Genomic DNA, 22,810 nt, shown 5'->3' with positions numbered 1-22,810 from the left:
TTCGACTGGAAAGAGTCGTGATTACTCTTGTTAATAGAAAACTCTCCGGTTCTCTACACACACACAAACACTTCCCCCATTCCACATTTTTCTTTGTCTTCTGTTATCAATAGGCTTATATTGCGAAGGGCACATCCGAAACGGGGGTTCGTGTCTGGTTTCAATCAGTATAGTCATTTGCGAAATGGAGTCTCTCTCATGCAACGTGTAAGTTCATAACTCGTGATACTTCTAATGACGCCGGATCAAATAAAATCGCCATCTTCTGTGTATATCCATATATATATTTTTTTCGTCTTTGCCTTCCCAATTCTTGCATATTTGTTTCTAGCTAGGATTTTTTGAGATGCACGTGGCTCGTTCAAACCGTGGCTTTATTAAAACAAAAACGAACTTAGTCATAGCAGAATTAATCTTTTCACTTATGCTCTGTTTAGATACAGAATTCAAGGGGGAAAATGCCTTAAACAAACTTGTTAGAATATAGTGTAATAGAAAGACAAGGTATGTACTTTTAAAAGAAACACGTAAAGTTTCAAAGTCTCTGAAAAGCCTGGTTCCCGAGAACGCAGGTGTGCGTAAGTTTTGGTTTAACACCAAAATAATAATATTAATTTAATCACATCACATCTTACTTGTGACTTTGACTGTGGAGCGACACATAGTGTTTAGAAGCGTAATTATGCGGCACTTTGGGAAGACCGTGGGTGCAGTATCGAAAACGTCTGTTATATTTTACTTTTTAAACCTTAAAGATTTAATTATTTTAAAACTTCTGTCTGCTATCTGCGTGTGCAGAGTTTCCCAATTTCAAAATGCCAGGCTAGAGAGGGAGGCAGTTGGTCAACAACACCCACCGCCGAATCTCGGGTTACTCTCGAGAGTTCAACAAAATGGTGAAATGTTATCTCGTCCTCAAAGTATGGAGTACGGGGTTTTATAACAACGAGTCGCAAACCATAATCCACGGATGGAGTACGGGGTTTTATAACAACGAGTCGCAAACTATAATCCACGGATTCACAGTCCGGTTGTGTTAACCACTTGGCCACGCCTGGTGTAAGCTTGGTAGATTTTTTTAAAAGCATTTTCATGTGACCTAAATATTTCGACAGAACGATAAACAGTTTTCATCGTATTACAACTCACAAATACGTGCAGCAAATCGTTTCTGGTGCCACTTCGTCACTAACGTCTCGTGCTATACGACCCATGCAGATTGTGGCCACCTTTATTTGGGCCCGGCACGGCCAGGTGGTAAAGGCACTCGACTCGCAATCTAAGGGTCCCAGGTTCGAATCCCGGTCACACTGAACATGTTCGCCATTTCAACCGTGGGAGCGTTATAACGTGACGGTCAACCCCACTCTTCGTTGGTAAAAGAGTAGCCAAAAAATTGGCGGTGGGTGGTGATGACTAGCTGCCTTCCCTCTAGTCTTAAACTGCAAAATTAGAGTAGCTAACACCGATTACCCTCGTGTAGCTTTGCGTGAAATTGAAACCAAACCACGTTTATTTGTATATAACTCGTAATTTTCGCGTTTCTTTCCGGGCTGATTTATAAAAGCGGGGTTTTACTGTTTTCAGGAGAAAAAGACGAAATTTCAGTAAACAAGCCACGGAGATATTGAACGAATACTTTTATTCTCACTTGAGTAACCCCTACCCGAGCGAAGACGCGAAAGAAGAACTGGCCAGAAAATGTGGGATTACCATATCGCAGGTAAGCCTTGTCCGCTGACGTTTCTATTGATAGCCCGTATGAAAGTTTTGTTCTCTACATCGGTTGGGTGGGTGTGAGGTGAAAGACCACAATGTTTGGTTTTACAAGATAGCGAATAGGAGAGATAGTGTAATGTTTTAACAAGTTAGAATAAATTTAAACGACCTTGCGTAAAGATGTGTCAGTATCAAACTAAACGAAAAGATAAAACATATTGTAGATCAGATATAAAATTCTATGTTACTGTAAGATAAGATATAAAATTTAATATATTTACATATAAGACAAGATATAAAGTTTAATATATGTGAGTATAAGGCAAAATATACTGTATATACCACTATTACGTAAGATATAAAGTTTAATATCACCAGCCAAGTTAGTGTATTATACAAGCCCTTCCTTCAATTAACACGTCACCAGCCAACGTAAGTGTATTATACAAGCCCTTCCTTCAATTAACACGTGTCACCAGCCAACGTAAGTGTATTATACAAACCCTTCCTTCAATTAACACGTCACCAGCCAACGTAAGTGTATTATACAAGCCCTTCCTTCAATTAACACGTGTCACCAGCCAACGTAAGTGTATTATACAAACCCTTCCTTCAATTAACACGTCACCAGCCAACGTAAGTGTATTATACAAACCCTTCCTTCAATTAACACGTCACCAGCCAACGTAAGTGTATTATACAAACCCTTCCTTCAATTAACACATGTCACCAGCCAACGTAAGTGTATTATACAAACCCTTCCTTCACCAGCCAACGTAACTGTATTATACAAACCCTTCCTTCAATTAACACGTGTCACCAGCCAACGTAAGTGTATTATACAAACCCTTCCTTCAATTAACACGTGTCACCAGCCAACGTAAGTGTATTATACAAACCCTTCCTTCAATTAACACGTCACCAGCCAACGTAAGTGTATTATACAAACCCTTCCTTCAATTAACACGTCACCAGCCAACGTAAGTGTATTATACAAACCCTTCCTTCAATTAACACATGTCACCAGCCAACGTAAGTGTATTATACAAACCCTTCCTTCAATTAACACATGTCACCAGCCAACGTAAGTGTATTATACAAACCCTTCCTTCAATTAACACATGTCACCAGCCAACGTAAGTGTATTATACAAACCCTTCCTTCAATTAACACATGTCACCAGCCAACGTAAGTGCGTGCACGCTGTTTAGTCAACACGTTTCACTAGGTGGTTTCCCAGCTCAAATCAAAACCGGTTATCGAAATACGTCATGGTGAACCAAGTCAACCAGTAGAAATATAACATGGTGAACCAAGTCAACCAGTAGAAGTGCAACATGGTGAACTAAGTCAACCAGTAGAAGTGCAACATGGTGAACCAAGTCAACCAGTAAAAGTATAAATAGTGAACCAAGTCAACCAGTAAAAGTATAAATAGTGAACCAAGTCAACCAGTAAAAGTATAAATAGTGAACCAAGTCAACTGATAAAAGTATAAATGGTGAACCAAGTCAACCAGTAGAAGTGCAACATGGTGAACCAAGTCAACCAGTAGAAGTGCAACATGATGAACCAAGTCAACTGATAAAAGTATAAATGGTGAACCAAGTCAACCAGTAGAAGTGCAACATGATGAACAAAGTCAACCAGTAGAAATGCAACGTGATGAACAAAGTCAACCGGTAGAAATGTAACATGGAGAACAAAGTCAACCGGTAGAAGTGCAACATGATGAACAAAGTCAACCGGTAGAAGTGCAACATGATGAACAAAGTCAACCGGTAGAAGTGCAACGTGATGAACAAAGTCAACCGGTAGAAATGTAACATGGAGAACAAAGTCAACCAGTAGAAGTGCAACATGTTGAACAAAGTCAACCAGTAAAAGTGCAACATGTTGAACCAAGTCAACCGGTAAAAGTATAAATGTTGAACCAAGTCAACCAATAGAAGTGTAACATGGTGAACCAAGTCAACCATCAGAAGTGTAACATGGTGAAAAACTAATACCATTTCGAATAATATATTATTTGTTATTAGTGGATGTACCTGCTTCTAATGAAGACTTTTCTTCTGCATAGCTAACCTCCATGTTAGCGATAACAAAACAAAGAAACAAATCGTGTACACAAGTACATTTTATATCGTAATTTGTAGAGGATACAGACCTGAGAAGACCTAACCTCTTTGTGTCACTTTTTAAGTTTTTTGTAATTAGATTTGAGAGAAGGGTTCTAGCTTAGGGCGGAACTAAAGATATTAGATCCGATAATTGAATCAAAACTTTTCGCTCTCTATAATTAGTCCAATTATTATGTTTCCAATGGCTAACAGGATTGATCGTTTCCATCTATTAAAGGACGATCGATAGACGCTTTGTTCAAGTCTCGGATTTGCTGAGACTCCTGGTGTAAAAAGATTCTTATATTAACGTCGTTGTTTTGTGTTTTTTTTCTCTCGACAGATTTCTAATTGGTTTGGTAACAAGCGAATCCGCTACAAGAAAAATATAACCAAAGCTCAAGAAGAGGCCAACATGTATGCTGCCAAGAAGGCTGGTAGGCACGGTTTTTGTTATAAACGTAATTAAACGCTGCTTTCAAAATGTAAGATTATATATTAATTAAGAATGATAACGTATTATAACACAACACAATAGAATTAAACGTGTAATAATGTTTAATATAGTCGACTCTTTGTTGCTTGTACGTAATAATAATTTTTGTTGCTGTTATTGTGTTGATACTTGTTGCTACTGTTATTGTGTTGATAATTGTTGTTACTGTTATTGTGTTGATAATTGTTGTAACTGTTATAGTGTTGAGAAGGGTTGTAACTGTTATAGTGTTGATAATTGTTGTTACTGTTATTGTGTTGATAATTGTTGTTACTGTTATTGTGTTGATAATTGTTGTAACTGTTATAGTGTTGAGAAGGGTTGTAACTGTTATAGTGTTGATAATTGTTGTTACTGTTATTGTGTTGATAATTGTTGTAACTGTTATAGTGTTGATACGTGTTGTTACTGTTATTGTGTTGAGAAGGGTTGTAACTGTTATTGTGTTGATAATTGTTGTTACTGTTATTGTGTTGAGAAGGGTTGTAACTGTTATTGTGTTGATACGTGTTGTTACTGTTATAGTGTTGATACGTGTTGCTACTGTTACTTCGTTGATACGTGATGCTACTGTTATTGTGTTAATAAGGTTTGCTACTGTTATTGTGTTAATAAGGTTTGCTACTGTTATTGTGTTAATAAGGTTTGCTACTGTTATTGTGTTAATAAGGTTTGCTACTGTTATTGTGTTAATAAGGTTTGCTACTGTTATTGTGTTAATAAGGTTTGCTACTGTTATTGTGTTAATAAGATTTGCTACTGTTATTGTGTTAATAAGATTTGCTACTGTTATTGTGTCGATACGTATTAATACTGTTATTGTGTTAATAAGTGTAGCTACTATTATTGTGGCTAATCTGAGTTAGGCAGTAATAACTGGTTTTATGTAATAATATCTGTGATTTGAGCCCAGGCTGGCAATGTGTCTATACGCTACTAAAGGAAGTTCGGTGATTGGTGAGACGTCGAGAATTAGGCTTAAGATTGTCGTGTTCGGATAAACACGTACGAAACACAAAGATTTACGCGAATGTTACTAAACAGTAAAATACCAGCATGTCACTGGACATTATTAAGAATATTTCCTGGATATTGGTCTTTTTCCTTCTAATTTTGTACCTGTGCCAGGAGAAAAATGGCTTCTAATATCCATTATCGGGAACCCAGGCTTCCGTCTACAGGAAATTCCCCTTACTTTTACTGAACAACGTGCACATCTTGAACTCCTGTTTTAATAGATAAGGAATAAGTTATGGATATGCATTGGAAAAGGCCATTAAGAGTGAAAAATGCAACCATTATGTTGACATTGATTTAAAAAAAAAAAAAAAGATTGAAGAGAAGATATATTTTTCTTGATTCCGAATTTTTATAAAGGTTTTTCTAATAAATAATTTTAGCGTTATTTAAACAGTTGTTGCGTGTTTAAGGATGATATGATTCGTTGCGTTCAAGAAGAAAACCGAAGAAAAATTTCAGATAAATTTATAAAAATTAACATGAAAGAAAAATAATCTTTCTTCGTCACGAGCGCAATGGCCATGGAGAGTATTTTAATCTAAAAAAAATTTCAAAAATAATGATAAAAAAGTGCAGAGGGCGTTGGAGCTACAACTCACTCAGAGTTCTTCGCCAATCATGCAGCAATCTAAATTTTAATTCTTGGGTGATATGAAAATGATATTATTGTTACAGTAAGTGATCATAATAGAAAGTTGAATTTTCAGATAACAACTACTGGTTTTTGATTGTTTTTGAGTGTTTATTAGTTTTGGTTATAATTTTACACAGTATTTAAACTTCAGTTTGATGTAACACCAACGTTGTGCGTAAATTATGCAGATTTTTAGGCTTAAGAATGAAAGGTTATTCACTATTTTTAAAATTTTTCATTTTCGTAACGTAAAAATAACTCATTTTCTGCTAAATGAGAAAAATAAAACCACGATTCAATGTTTAAATAGAATCACTATATTTGAAAGTAAAGTATGGGAAAAATCTCGTAGCAAACAGATTTTTATATTAATTTTAAAAGTAAAAAAAGTAAATATTAGATTTTGTTTCATGCTTTTACGAAAGCTATATTTCCATTGAATTGCGATAGATGATTTAGCGAGGGTTTACTGTTAAGAAATGATTTACATTCCCACGTGCAAGATAGGCTGGTAAATTATCTCGTACTCAATATCCACTTAAATTATGCACCTTAGAATCGGTTGATGTCTTTTGGCTACGTACTCTTAAGAAAGCAGTGAAACTAGAGACTAGTGATTCCAGCGCCATTACGGCTCTCGGGTGAACTTTTAACGACCTATATGGGATATTCACTTCACATATCGTCTGCACGCCTCACAAGTGGAAGCAGTAAGCAAAGTGAACAGAAGATTTACTGGGAGATGTAATGGACCGTGTAGTTATCATATATTATATCTCTTTGTTAGGCCCAAGCAAATTTTAAATTATTTGGAACCGGATATAAACAGGACTGTTTATATCCGGATTTCTTGATTTTAGGTTTCTTCCCTTCATTTTCCACAACTGCAGACTTATGTACTCTCTTCTTTCTATTTTATTGTATCTACTTGTCCAAAATGTTGTTTTAAAACCACCGAAACGATGCTAGTAATGTTTCGATTGAATATAGAAATCGGTTTTTTTTTTTCAACAAAGAACTGAATTTTCTTTGTTCTGGGTCTTTAGTTAGATAGTTCACAGGCATGTTTTCGAAAGCAACTCACTTTGTGTATTGGGCTCTGGGATGACCGAGTGGTTAAGGCGCTCGACTCGTAAACTGAGAGTTGCAAGTTCGAGTCCCCGTCACACCAAACATGATCGCTCTTTCAGCTGTGGGGGTGTTATAATGTGACGATCAACCCCAATATTTGTTGTCGGTAAAAGAGTAGCCCAAGAGTTAGCGGTGGGTGACGTTGACCAGTTGCCTTCCCTCTGATCTATCACTACTAAATTAGAGATGGCTTTGTGCGAAATTCAAAATGAACAAATCTTCTTCGTAGTTATTTAAGTTATCCTGGTTATTTTATCAGGTTACTCTAGGGCTTTGACTAATAAATAAGTTAATATATTAAAATAATCTGACGTCACATCCACGATATATAAGAAAGCTTACTCAATCGTAAGTTGAAGCCAGAGGTTAACCAGACTGTTTCAACTTATACACTGTTACTCCTTGCATTGTATGAGATGGTAATTAAATATAATTTAATAAATATTTCTTTTTTCCCCAATTATTTTACCCAGCGGTAGGTGGCTCTGCCGCATACAATATGGTATCATCCACCCAAGGTCAGATGATCAGTCCACCTCCACCCCTCGGAGTAATGCCACCTAGTGACGGAATGTACAGCATGAACGTGAACGGCAGCGACTCGTACCAGTCCGTCTCTTCAATGGGCACTGGTGTACAATCACAGGTGAGGTAAATCCTGTTTCAATTATACGTCACTTCCGGTCTAATGAATTAACTTCTGGACAGAATAACGTATTTTGAGTGAGTGTGTTTTTATAAACGTCTATTATTATAAAGTTTGTTAACGAATGTTGTACTCGTATTTAAAAATCTTTAGTTTCCAATTTCATTCCTTAAAAATACTTTGTTTTCTTATTACCATGAAAGAAATAACTTAACTGTAATTTTTCAATATCGAATTCTCTAGAAACACAATGAAAATACCCAAAACCAGATATTCTGACAAATACATCATATAAATTTATATAAATTTCCTAGACTAGATTGTTAACAAATATATGAGAGCATCTAAGACTAGATATTCTGACAGCTGGTATGGTTTTCAAGACCAGAACTTCGATAAATATAGTAAAACTTCAAAGACCAGATATTCTGACAAGTAATACAGCCTTCAAGACCAAATATCCTGACATCTAGTACATTTTCAAGACCAGGTCTTTGATAAATATAACAGAATTTTCAAGATCAGATATTTTGAAAAATATTGCAATCTATAAGACACGATATCTTGACAAATGTTACTGTTATCAACACCAGATAGTCTGACAAACACAACAGGACCTACAAGACTAAATACTCTGATGATCACCACAGGACCTACAAGACTAGATCTTCTGACGATCACAACAGGATTTCCAAGACTAGATCTTCTGACGATCACAACAGGATTTCCAAGACTAGATCTTCTGACGATCACAACAGGACCTACAATACTATATCTTTTGACGATCACAACAGGATTCCCAAGACTAGATCTTCTGACGATCACAACAGGATTTCCAAGACTAGATCTTCTGACGATCACAACAGGATTTCCAAGACTAGATCTTCTGACGATCACAGCAGGACCTACAAGACTAAATACTCTGACGATCACAACAGGACCTCCAAGACTAAAATACTCTGACAAACACAAAAGGACCTCCAAGACCAGATCTTCTGACAAGTACTTTATATTTCCAAGACCACTCCCTCTGGGAAAGAATGACCCGAAGAAAGCACAATAGTTAGCGCCTATACTGTGGATCTGGTATTCCCTGGTTCACGTTTCGTTAGTTATAAAAGCTTTGTCAATTTTCATATTTTAGTTTGACAAGAGCAGCCCAACAATTGAAGCGGGTGTTGATAACTGTATACATATCCTTGAGTCTGTCAACGCATTACTAAGGACGATTATGCGCAGAACTAATTTTGTGTAGCTGTGCGCAAAAATACGTTAAACAGTGCAACAAAATTTAGCGAAAATTCGATGTAGTAGAAAAAATGGAGTGTGTTCTAGCCTAAAGAAATTATTGTTTTATCATTTCTTTGTAAACGTGGAGTTAGTTGTACAGTGGGTTATTTCTGCAAGGTTTTTCTTTCTCTGTACAGTTACAGTGACTTTAAAATAGTCGAGTTACACGTAGCGTGTAAATAAACTGCTCGACAAGACCATAATGATCGACTTTTGGCTCTTGATTTGTTACTTCGGAAAGGATTTCATCGAATCATATGCTCCAAAGACCTCTAACAAGTGATGCATATTAGTTGTATTATCTTAGTGTGAAAGATATGTAGTTCATGTTAAAGAAGTCTAAGAATCAGGCTTAAAAGAGACACCTTGTTTCTTGTAATTCAAGTGGTTTGGATTCAAAGCCAATTTCATAAGAAAATCCTTTATAATAAAAGATCCAAACCGCCACAAAAATAATGATTACGTGATACAATCTTTTGTCTTCTACATCTTTGTGATCCGGCATGGTCAGGTGGGGTAAGGCGTTCAACTCGTAATCTGAGGGTTGCGAGTTCGAATCCCGGTCGCACCAAACATGCTCGCCCTCCCAGCCGAGGTGGCTTTATAATGTGATGGTCAATCACACTATTCGTTGGTAAAAGAGTAGCCCAAGAGTTGGCGGTGGGTGGTGATGACTAGCTGCCTTCCCTCTAGTCCTACACTACTAAATTAGGGACGGCTAGCGCAGATAGTCCTCGTGTAGCTTTGTGCGAAATTCTAAAACAAAAATATTTTCCTTTGTCTTCCACGTTACGTCTTTCATTTCATCTTCCACACCCTTTTTTAGTTTTCCAAATCTCTTTTATCATAGCTTTTCCTCTACGATGTAAGATAAACAAAAATCAGTTGTTGATATTGCTTTCGAACTCAGGATGACAAAACGAAACATGAGGTTGGAGTGATTTTTGAGACATTAGGGACGAACTTCTCTCTCAACATTACAGCCCCTTCTTTCAGAGTGGCAGCTTTCTCACTCATTAGAGAAACTTAATAGGTTCTTATGCCCGCCATCTGACGGAAGAAGTACTGTGCTGATTAAGGTAGAAAATGGGCAAATCGCTGGTGGAAATGACTGTAGTTTGTTATTGAATTAGTTTCTATGTGTGTGTGTTTCTCTTCAATCTTAGCTGACTTCGTAAAATTTGCCGCTTTGATCGCGGGAATTGTAGACCGAAATAAGATGGACGTCGTTAATTTTTTAGTTATAATGAAAATAAACGTTACAAACAAACTGAGTCGAGGGTAATTTGTGTTTTAAGCTGTTAATGAAATTATTTGTTTTATATTTTCACTTCATAAGGCACTGTCTCTGGAGGTTAGAATATGTTGGTAAAATAAAGAACTTATTGGATTACATAACATTATTCTAATCAAATTTTAAGTATTTTCTATTAATTTAGACAAATTTCTTTATAGTGAAAAACAACCTTATAACTTGTTTCTTTAAACAACAATTTCAAAGGTTTTTATGGTTGTTTTTGTCTTATTTCTTAACGTATATATCATAATTATCATGAATTGTACTCCAACTCTTGATCAACGTGGACTAGTTATTAAAACGTGCTGGAAGGCTCCAAGGTTCGAGCCGTTAAATGTACTCCTTACCTTAAATTAAACAATGTAACAAAATTTTTACTTTTTCTTGTTCCTGGACGGAAAGTGTTATTTTCCAGTTGCTTGTGTCTAAAGTAAATGGAAAAGACCTATTTTTCTCTTCAATCTTTGCTTTTGTGACCAGGATAATGAAATTTTCGAATTTTTCCAGAACATTCCAGGTAGATTTAGTGCTGAGTAGCTGATAGAGAATTTTCTCGAACTTACAATAATTTTCAAGAACTTTCTAGAATGTTGTAGAACTTACGACAATTTTCCAGAACCTTTCAGAATATTTTAGAACTTTCCATAGTAATATATATATACAGGGGCTGACCACTTCAGTTTAGTTCTGGCTGACTAAATGAACACAGACTTATCTGATTTTATCAGAGATGGTATCAAGAAGCTGCAAGCATTCTCCAGACGCATCCAGCTATGTATGTGGCCAATTTATCAAGACAAGAGCGTAAAGGTACTTTGTGACAGCATCTGCTAAAATGTGTGAAGCCTACAAGGCATAGAAGCCTTGAAGTATGATGAATATGGCTGGGAGGTTATCGGATACTTCAAAATGGTGGCATTCCTGATGGGTCTCAAGGAGGCATTACCAAGTTTCCCTGTCACCTTTGCCTTTGGGACAGCAGGGACACCGCAGCGCACTACAACAGGAAGCACTGGCCACAACGGACTGAGTTCTCTGTGGGGAGGCACAATGTCAAGTGTGAGCCACTAGTGGACCTCCAGAAGGTGTTGTTCTCACCATTGTACATAAAATTGGGTTTCATGAAACAATTTGTCACAGCTCTTGATGAGGAGTCTGCAGCCTTCAAGTACCTTCAAGACTTCTTCCCTAAGCTGTCTGAGGCAAAGATCAAATCTGGTGTTTTCGTTGGATTACAAATAAAGATCCTGGAGTGCACAGAATTTCCCAAGAAGCTTCAGTAGGAAGGAAAAAAAAAAAGCTTGGAGCAGCTTTGTCGCAGTGGTTCTGGGCTTCTTTGGCAATCACAAGGCCGAAAACTATGTGGAACTGGTTGAGATTCTGGCGAAGAACTACGGCAAAATGGGTTGCAGGATGTCCCTGAAAGTCCATATCCTAGACGCTCATCTTGACAAACTCAAACATATGGGGACATACTCAGAGGAGCAAGGTGAGCGCTTCCACCGAGAGATACTGGACTTTGAACGCCGCTACCAAGGAGCGTATAACGAAAACATGATGAGAGACTATATTTAGGGACTGATACATGAAAGTGATTTTACATTACAGTCGCAAATCTCGAAAAACTACTCACTTCTAAACATTTTTGTACAACTTTAGTATAAATACATGTAAATCTTGATTCATATGTTGTTTTATTCAGACCTTATGTAAATGAAAATGTGCAAATTTGTCCGTTTTTACATGGAAAATAGATTAGTTTCTAAATTTCATTATCCAGGTCACAAAACGAAAGTTTGAAGGGAATAATGGTTATCTTCTGTACTTTTCCAACATAAGCATTTAAGAAATAACACATACTATCCAGGAACAAAATTTGTGTTACATAGTGTTATGTGCATGTTTTTAGAACTGCAAATCAAATCCGTTATTTGGTTGGAAACATCAGAAACGTTGGACGATACTGACTACCTACATTCTGGTGGTGTTACTGGCTGAGTAGCTACCTACATTCTGGTGGTGTTACTGGCTGAGTAGCTACCTACATTCTGGTGGTGTTACTGGCTGAGTAGCTACCTACATTCTGGTGGTGTTACTGGCTGAGTGGCTACCTACATTCTGGCGTTACTGGCTGAGTGGCTACCTACCTTCTGGTGTTACTGGCTGAGTGGCTACCTACATTCTGATATTAGTGGCTGAGTGGCTACCTACATTCTGGTGTTACTGGCTGAGTGGCTACCTACATTCTGGTGTTACTGGCTGGCTGGCTACCTTTGGTGTTAAAGAACCACATTTTGTCTATTTTAGAACCTAACACATTGACCGTGTCGAACTGATCATTAAAACCGTGGTTGAGTTAATAGTTTACTAACTGAAGGCTAAAACTTATGGACTTACGATTAATAGAAAGAGTAATACATCTGTTACACCTACATATCAGTGTAGCAAATTAGGTTTTTGTTTCCAATACGTTTGTGGTATTGATTATAGTGATTTCTGTTCACATATCATATTGACACTTCAGTTAATAACTTATTTCTTTGTGTACTCGTTTGAGGGAACTTCAGGCAGAGTAAGTTTCAAAACTTCAACAGACTACAAGTACCTGTTTAAACAGGACGAAGGGTCTTTATATAAAGCTAATTTGTCATGAACTTTTCTTTCAACAGGCAGTTGATTCTGTTAAATTTCTCAAATCTGTGTGTGTGTGTTTTCTTATAGCAAAGCCACATCGGGCTATCTACTAAGTCCACCGAGGGGAATCGAAGTAAGTTACCTGAAGTGAAACATACTTTTAGCGTTATAATTCATTAGGGTTAACGCTAGCCCCCACGGATACCCTAGGGTGGGGTATACTGATGATCTCTATATTGTGATTGAAAACCTTGCATATGTTTCATAGCTGACTTTTATCTTTTGGACTCTAGGTAGGAGTCGATAACCATCACCAATAGTGAGAGCAGGGGGGAACAGCGGGGGTGAACCAGACGTTTCGCCTATTTCTTCGCATGTCCTCCTTGTCTTCGTGACGACGATGATGAACTGAGATGATCTTGACTTGGGTAAGAGACAGCTCATCAGAAGTGGACAAAAAACCTTTGTGCCATATCTCAAAACTTGTTACTTTTTAACTTCTACTGTACATTTGTATTTCTCCAAGTTTATGAAACGCGATATGAAAGGATTTAGAACAAAATTCCCAACCCCCGTTTTAAATATGATCGACCTGTTTCGAGTGTAATATAAGTTTTCCGGAGATGACCGAGTGTACTGAGTATAATCACGTTGTTTTCGGAGGTGATCGCATATAATCGGTGTATTCCGGATGTGTCCCGAGACGTCTTTTTTTATACATTTTGTTTTACGAGCTTCATCAACCGACAGAGTTTATGTTAACGAACTGTTTCTCTTTCTACGTATGGCCCACATATTATGGGTGTGACTGACATGCCCGAGTATAAACGATGTATTCCGGATGTGTCCGACGTGTTCCGAAGGTTGCCGAGAACATTTTTCGATAAACCTTATTAACGAGCTTCATTAACCAACAGAGCTTATCTTAATGAATCAACTCTCTTTCTGTTTTCGGATGTGACTAACTTGTGCCGAGTATAATCGATGTGTTCCGAATGCCACCGAAAACTTTACGATCAAATTGTCTTTACGTGTTATCTACACTAACACATCGTCTTATTGCTAAAGAAGCAGTACTTGTTTTTCTGCAACGTAGAAACATGACTAATGACTGTGGGTAGTGAAAATTAAAAAAAACCTGATTGTAGCATGTAACAATCAATGTAACAACTGTGGTTAGGCACAATAACACTGAAGGACAGACAGGCTGTGTTGTTTGTAAACTGCGCGAACAAAAACTGTTCAGAAGAATCTTCACTTGCTTCGTTTCTTAAAGAAGCAGAAACAGTCATGTTTAAGACTTAAAAAGTTTAAAAGAACCAAAACTTGAAATAAACCAATATCAGAAGCCAGGTTGTTACCTGGGCAATAAAAGTGTCAGGTCACTTTGCACAGCTGTGTGATTAGAATGGAACAGGAAACGTATCTTCAAAGGGGTTTCAGTCACCTTCTGCGGGTTTCGTTCTTTAGATCAAGAGAAGTGTTTTGTTTGGATTACTGTATTTGTTTAAAACAAATTTTGTTTGGTTGAAACAAGTGAATAAGAAGGAAAGTATAAACCCATTCTTTTATCGAACTGGATTGTACACAGAATTATTTTATTTTCCAAAACTTCGTTCACAATTAAACCATTATAAACCAGATGTTTTGTAGTACACGTGTTTGTAATGATGGCTGTTTCAAGCTTCAACCTGAAGACCAAACATACATGTCTCACTTTGTTTTTAGACAATATATAAAGTAAACAAAGTTAAAAAGTAAATGTCTTTGTGTTTTAGTAATCACATATTTTCCTTGTATCTTAGAATCTTTCACTTTTTCCTCTCTGGTTAGTTAGATTTATTGTCAACAGGGGACGCTTTAGCAATTTTAAAAATATCGAACTTGGGTCTCTCCATTTATATTTGTAAGGTTTAATATTTATATCAATTTGTTATTTATTCAAGAATTACTCCTGAGAAATATAATGTTTTCTAGATATTTAAAAACGACATGGATATTCTAACGTTATGAAACGACCATGAACTTTCTCACACAAGGGTTTCATTTGATCCAAGGTTTCGTTCTTCATGACGAGAAACCTACTTGAAATAAAAATGTATCTCAGAACGGCTGGTATGGATATTAACACTTTAACTGATAAGCTGAGAACAACGTTTCGACCGTCCTAGGTCATCTCTGTTGACCTGAAGATGACCTATGAAGGTCGAAACGTTGTTCTTTCGTTATCAAAAAACAGTACTGTAGTCCAATATGTAAATGTAGGTTAAACAAACATTAAAACACAGAAACAAGTATGATTAACATCTGATGACTTATAGAACAGGAAAATATATAACTGTTAGATAACAATCATAATAACAACTTATGGAAATCACTGTAAACAATATAGAACAGGAAAATATATAACTGTTAGATAACAATCATAATAACAACTTATGGAAATCACTGTAAACAATACAGAACATGAAAATATATAACTGTTAGATAACAATCATAATAACTTATGGAAATCACTGTAAACAATACAGAACATGAAAATATATAACTGTTAGATAACAATCATAATAACAACCTATGGAAATCACTGTAAACAATACAGAACAGTAAAATATATAACTGTTAGATAACAATCATAATAACAACTTATGGAAATCACTGTAAACAATACAGAACAGTAAAATATATAACTGTTAGATAACAATCATAATAACAACTTATAACAATGTCATTTAATATATGAGTCATGGACAAACAAATTCACAAACATATAATGTATTTAATCTATGATTCATGGACAAACACATTCACAAACATATAATGTATTTAATCTATGATTCATGGACAAACAAATTCACAAACATACAATCTCATTTAATATATGATTCATGGACAACCAAATTCACTAACATACAATGTTATTTAATATATGATGCTGTCCCAGGTGAATACCGGCCAAACTTATTAAAACTTACTATCACTTTAGTTCTTACCCAGAATAAATAAATGTTACTTTCAAATGCCCAAACAGATAAATGCTTCGTCTTGCAGAAAATTATTACACTTTATCCTAAAAAAAAACAACTGTAATATCTAATTGCAACAGTACTTAAAGTGGTGCAGTTTTAATATTTGAAAGTAAATGAAAATATATGAGCGAAATAATCTATTAAATTTGGTCGTCACAAGATAAGTTCATGTTTTTTGTTTCTCACCGCTGAATCATTTTTCTGATATAAAATTTGTTATTTTTTAATATTTTTTATTGAGAGAAAAACGTGAATTGATTGAAGAGGGCGTGGACAAGTTTTATTGTTTACGTCATAGACTGATGAAAGAACTGTAACTTTGTGAATACATGACGTCATAAAGAAGGTGACACGTATTGCCCTCTGAAGAGAGTATACGTCATAATCTTATAAGAGAGCGATTTCTTTTTCTTGTTGTACGGACTGCATACTCAATGAATTTGTTTTCATCAGTGTTTGTGTACAGTATAGAACTGTTGATGTCAGTAAATACATGCGAAGTAACTGTCAGTACGTACGAAGATGGCTCAATTCTCTGGGGCTATCTTGGGAAATGGAAATGTATCAAATAAAAATAACTTTTGTCATAATATCCGTCTCTTTGATCAATTATAGGTGTCAGAGAAAATAAACATTTGTCTTTTCAGTTTTTAAAAGTAATTCACTACCAACGAAGAATTGGGCGATTTCTCTCTCTACTGTTGGAATTCGACCATCACTATTGGATTATGAAAGTTTTTGTTTTTTAAATACGGTATACCCTGCCAAGTTAGAAGTGTACGGTGTATTTATTATGACCGAAAAGTGCTTCGTGCGTACATTAGAAAGTTGTATACGGATGACGTTTTAAGACAGCACTAGAAACATCAAGATGATGGAAAACGGACGTAATAAACAAACTATTTACAGTTAATGAACAGCGAGCGATGTGTCCTTTACCAGATATGGTACAGAGTATGTTACTGAGTGATAGGTGAAACAGTACTGTGTTGTTTTCTTCTGTTCACAGAAATACAAGGCCCGGCGTGGCCAAGTGAGTTAAGGCGTTCGACTCGTAATCTGAGGGTCGCGGGTTCGAATCCCCGTCGTACCAAACACGCTCGCCCTTTCAGCCGTTATAATGTGACGGTCAATCCTACTATTCGTTGGTAAAAGAGTAGCTCAAGAGTTGGCGGTGGTTGGTGATGACTCGCTGTCTTCCTTCTAGTCTTACGCTGTTCAATCAGGGACGGCTGGCGCAGATAGCCCTCGTGTAGCTTTGCGCCGAATAAAAAAAAAACAACAACAAAGATAATGAAATACAATAGCTAAACAATGAAACACAACACTTTATCATCTACGCAATATAAAGATAATGAAAAGCAACATGTAATTAAACACCAGATCTGAACAATGAAACACGACATGTGGATAATGAAACCATTAGATAAACAAATCGTCAGGTGCGTATAGAATAAAATAGGTGTGTTAGTTTTGCATCACAATATAGTGTTTGGTCTACCCACTATCCTTACATATTGGTCGACGCTGAAGTCCATCCAACTTATCAGGACCCAAGGACGCAGACGTACACAGTTATCTTGCTTGAAATGTTTTAACAATCACATATTATTCAAATATATTTTATTATGGATGTAATTGGAAATTACAACACTATGCAAACACTAGAAATGTTAAGTAGTTCACAGTTTATATATCTAAGCAGACTTTAGCATGTAATAATAATTTTGTAACCTTCTCGAGTCACATGAGCGCACATAATCTCAAAATATAGCCCCGGCATGACCACGTGATTAGGGCACTCGGCTCGCAATCTGACGGTCGCGGGTTCGAATCCCCATCACACCAAACATGCCCCAGGAGGAGCGTTATAATGTGATAGTCAATTCCACTATTCGTTTGTAAGAGAGTGGCCCAAAAGTCGGCGGTGGGTAGTGATGACTAACTGACATCCCTCTAGCGTTACACAACTAAATTAGGGGCGGTTAACGCAGATAGCCCTCGTGTAGCTTTGCATGCAGTTACAAAAAACAAATTCGATATATATTATGCTGGTTTACACACACATAAAGAAAGAAGCATCACCTTATATTACGAATATTCAAAACTTATGTTGTCAGACTTTGTATCTTACAATACGGTCGTCAGTTTGTTTCGCTTTCTCACTGTGACCTTTAGTCTAATTTATCAAACACGGGTCTGTGCTTCTCTTTTGTTGTTGTTTTTGGAATTTCGCACAAAGCTTCTCGAGAGCTGTCTGTGCTAGCCGTCCCTAATTTAGGATTGTAAGACTAGAGGGAAGGCAGCTAGTCATCACCACCCACCGCCAACTCTTAGGCTACTCTTTTACCAACGAATAGTGGGATTGACCGTCACATTATAACGCCCCCACGGTTGAAAGGGCGAGCATGTTTGGCGCGACGGGGATGCGAACCCGCGACCCTCAGATTACGAGTCGCACGCCTTAACACGCTTGGCCATGCCGGGCCTCGGGGCAGTGCTTATGTTTTTTACAGAAGCTGGTCTTCAGTTTTAACAACATAGAAAATGCTGAGTAAAGTATTATTCTACAAAGTCAAATCTGCGAACATGAACGTCATGAAGAATGTTGCTGTGCACGAGCTGCAAGAAATGATATAGTATATAAAGCCTTATTCGTTTCTCTATTATTAATTTAAGGTTGTAAGAAACCATCTTCTTCTCTTTCCACACAATCAGTCCGTTGGCTGACTGTGAAGTGTATTCTTACATTAGTACATTAAAGTTATTCTAAATATTCAATACGTTACATTTTTTTCGTGATAATGCTATGACATGTTCTCTAGTAATATATTGAAGGTAATCTGTTATTTTTTCGACTCATTAACTAGTATTTTTTTCAGTTGAATAAATAGAAGGAAGGTTACGAAATAATTCTTAAAAAGTAATTCACTTATTATAAGACGTAACGAATAAAAAGAATGGCTGTGTGATCTCACAGCACCAAAAGAAAAGAACTCAAAAACCTTAAATTCTGCACACATACTAAGCGAATCCTGAGGGTGTGCATCTGGGTGTTATTATTTATGCATGTTCGTGCGCATCTTTTTGTGAAGAGATTTAAAACTGCAAAAAAATCATATATTTTAGTATACTTTATTTTGATTCGTCAAATATTGTACTAAACTGATTCAACGTGCACTGGAAACTCCTGATGAGGAGTCATTGATACCTTATGGTCTTGATTTACATATAGCACATCACGTGTTTAAAAAGACACATAAAATAAAGATATTAATATCAATGGAAATCAGATATCAAAGGCTATTTATAATACTCTTAGGCTTACAGATATGGTAATTTAAAATTAAAAATTTTGGAAGTAATATCTTCAAAACGTCTTTTGCTTGTCTTTGTTTTTTTTTAAATTTCGCACAAAGCCACTAGAGGGCTATCTGCGCTAGTCGTTCCTAATTTAACAGTGTAAGACTAGAGGAAAAGCAGCTAGTTATCACCACCCACCGCCAACTCTAGGGCTACTATCTTACCAACGAATAGTGGGACTGACCATCACATTATAACACCCCCACGGTTGAAAGGGCGAGCATGTTTGGTGCGACGGGGAATCGAACCCGTGACCCTAAGATTACGAGTCGAACGCCTTAACCCACCTGGCCATGCCGGGCCTACAGAAAGTTAACTATGAAATTTGATTTCGATAACAATATACAATATGGTAATAACTGGTATTTTTTATTTCTATGCGATGATTTGTTACTGTATGAGATATACGTCTCTACCAGTAAACAAAACAAAAACTGAAGTTAAACTCAGACACAGTTATCAAATAAAGAAATCAGAGCCTTATTCGTCAGTTTTTAATATATTTCCTAGCCCTAAACATATCTTTTAATGAGTTAATTTTCGGGTTAATAATCATCGACAGTCCTATGAGAAATGGAACTTTACCTTTTACTTTTTACTTTCTCACGAGCAAGAAGAAATTCCCAGTCGAGACAAATAGACGTTTCTGAAATGTAGATTTATTGAATCGAAGTCGCTGAATAACTTTAGTGCTTCACCAGAAATATTCTTCATATTCGAGGTTATTTATGCAAATATATTTATACGGAATGATTCCAGTGAGGATATAAATAAAACTGTTTTATATGTATATACACATCCAGAAGACAGTGCACTATTGCGCTGCCTGCCATCTGTTGGCGATGTTAAAAACTTCTAGACAAGAATTTCAGGGTGACATTATCATCACAAGATAAACGTGCTAAAGCAATAGGCCTCCTTCCTCACTTCCCTCTTGGCAACCGACTTGCTCAAACTAGTGATTTGTATTCATGGGTTCTCCTAGGCAAGACTCTGTCTCTGGCATATTTATAAGTAGAATTAATACTCTGAAAATTTCAGCATTTATGGCACGTTCCTTCTAGATGCCTTGATGTATATAGAACTGCACGTGGTTTAGCCCCATCTGGATCTAAGTATCGCTTAAGGAAGATAATATACGTTTACGACTACAACATTTACGTTTCGTCGGCTCTGGGTTTTCTATCAAATAAACGGCTGGACCTCAAAAGGTCTCACAAGAGCCCTACTTCAGATTGGAACTGTGATTACAACCATTCGAGTTGCGCCCATAGTTTCTCATTGAAAATCTGAGAAAGAATCTTAGATATATATATACACAAGGGTTAAAGTTACGTAAGAGATAACAGCACGCGTACTAGTGTAGAGATAAAAGCATCTGTTTATAAAAACACGTGTCGCTTATTTATTGGAATGTATATATTAATCATATATACTGATGACAGACGAGGTTAACGGTAACAATGTGTTTAGATATGTTTAATACCACGGTTTTATATGTACGTATTTACAGAGAGAAAACAACTGTGTGTTAACACCTTCGAGCCTATTTGGCCAAAACGTGTATGCAAACACTACAACCTATGGAGAATGTCCTAAGGGTGTCAAAATTGAACTTAACCCTATTTCTATTTTGTAAATCCTGTTGGTTAATCACTCCCAGCCTACTGAGCCAATCTCAAACAACCTTGGCAGGTTGACACTTTAGACAATGTTGAATATTCTGAGATCCAAAGTGTGAAAGTTGTTGGATTGTTTCTTATACAACCATGTCTTTCTCACAGTCACTGAGATGTAGGGTGTTCAAGGGTAGGATCACCTCAGAAATGGAACACAAACTACGAATATTGTTTGTGAAGAAGTTTTTTTATAACTTTAAGAAAAAGTTTATGATCAGGTTATTATTTTGCAACACATGATTGTTGTTAAACTTACACTGTTTTAAGTTTAACAATTCCCCTCAGTTGATGGATATTTCAGTTTGTAGTAAATACACTTGAAGGTCTCGTATGGATCTGAACTTATACAGATGAAGAACAAAACTCAGACAGAATATAAAAATACAATTGTGAATTACACGTTTGTTGAGTAAGAAAGGAAAACACAACAGGACAAAATTCTTTTTATAAAATGAAGGGAAAAACAGGGGGAAAAATCGTCGAGTTAAAAAAGATCTAAAAGCACGAATCGTGATCTCGCGTGTCAAGAACGTGAGGGAAACATGACAATGCTTAGGAATTGCAGATAAAAATGTCTTTCTTTAATTTGTATAACAGTGTCCAAACGCGGGCATTTTGTTTCTTTCAGAAGCTCGTTTAGAAACAATTCGTAGCCAATCAATTCCAGAGAACATGGATGTAGGATCCACTTACTGCTCAGGGCATGAAACAGAAAACAACAGAGTGAGTTTGGTTCACATTCCACGAAGGATTCTAAGATGTTTTAGAAGGAAAGACGTATAGCGCTACTGTTTCGGTGTATAGCGCTATAAATCATTTATGGTTCACGTTCAGCCATAGTCTAGTATCGACAGATTGTGGCAGACAGAAACGTGGAGGAAAATTGTGGACCAATTCCCACGTTATCTCGGACCCTTCTGGTAATTTTTAAACATCTTAATCGCGAACCTATCTGAGCTTCTCGCGGCAACGAGGAACTGAATTGACCTGTCAAAATTATAAATTGAATCTATCCTGGTTATCCACAAGATCGAGACAGATTATTCGACCTCGTAAGGCTTAGCTGTCAATGTTTGATGTATTTACTAAACTCAATCAATAAACGGTGGTAGTTTCTTTCGTACTTTGGTCTTGTACATTTAGGTTCAGACGAAGAAGGGGGAAAAAGAGACAGGTAGGTAAAGAATCTAGAAACGTTTTTATATCCGTTCTATAGATTCCAGTTTTTAAAAAAGTCGCACTGCGTCATACAATATAACACAAACCTTGTGTTCGTAACCATCTTTAATTCACATGTCTTGTGTGTTCTTGGATGTTGTTTAACCAGACAGCTCAATTTTAAACACACGTGCTAAATCTACTTTCGATATCCGTGGTGGGCCGAGCATAGTTTTGTATACTTTTGCGTTCAACAACAAACCAACCAAACGTGGGGCCCAGCATGGCCCAGTGGATAAGGTACTCGACTCGTAAACCGAGAGTCGTGGGTTCGAATCCCCTTCACACTAAACATGCTCGCCCTTTCAGCCATGGTAGCGCGTTATAACGTGATGGTCAATCCCATTATTCGTTGGTAAAATAGTAGCCCAAGAGTCGCCGGTGGGTGGTGATGACTAGCTGCCTTCCCTCTACTCTCGCACTGCTAAATTAGGGACGACGGCTAGCGCAGATAGCCCTCGTGTAGCTTTGCGCGAATTTCACGAAAACAAAACAAACAAAGGTCGTATGTATTTAACATATGAATACACGAAT

The 22,810-nt window shown here is 36.7% G+C and overlaps 2 protein-coding genes and 1 long non-coding RNA gene across 4 annotated transcripts in view; 2 read left to right on the top strand and 1 right to left on the bottom strand.

Moving 5' to 3' along the window:
* Positions 1 to 22,810, top strand: part of LOC143228746 (pre-B-cell leukemia transcription factor 1-like) — a 272,600-nt gene that overhangs the window by 176,278 nt on the left and 73,512 nt on the right. The window lies entirely within an intron of this gene.
* LOC143228745 (homeobox protein extradenticle-like) lies at positions 677 to 14,630 on the top strand. Of its 2 annotated transcripts, none has more exons than XM_076460045.1 (5): positions 677 to 723; positions 1,588 to 1,723; positions 4,183 to 4,276; positions 7,594 to 7,766; positions 13,281 to 14,630. In XM_076460045.1, exons 1-5 carry the CDS (start codon positions 683 to 685, stop codon positions 13,305 to 13,307), a joined length of 471 nt encoding a protein of 156 aa, XP_076316160.1. In that variant the 5' UTR covers positions 677 to 682; the 3' UTR covers positions 13,308 to 14,630. The 2 variants fall into 2 exon arrangements, with proteins under 2 accessions (XP_076316160.1, XP_076316161.1); XM_076460046.1 differs by having other exon boundaries at positions 7,594 to 7,771.
* LOC143228747 (uncharacterized) overlaps positions 14,572 to 22,810 on the bottom strand; it is a 159,854-nt gene continuing 151,615 nt past the window's right edge. Inside the window, exon 3 of the long non-coding RNA XR_013015444.1 lies at positions 14,572 to 17,272. This is a non-coding gene — a long non-coding RNA (uncharacterized LOC143228747). The remainder of the gene's footprint in view (positions 17,273 to 22,810) is intronic.

Source organism: Tachypleus tridentatus, chromosome 10, assembly GCF_004210375.1.
Source record: "Tachypleus tridentatus isolate NWPU-2018 chromosome 10, ASM421037v1, whole genome shotgun sequence".
In the NCBI taxonomy this organism is placed as follows: domain Eukaryota; kingdom Metazoa; phylum Arthropoda; class Merostomata; order Xiphosura; family Limulidae; genus Tachypleus; species Tachypleus tridentatus.
Note: the sequence above shows the minus strand (reverse complement) of the source record. Positions and strands in the feature narration are given on the sequence as shown.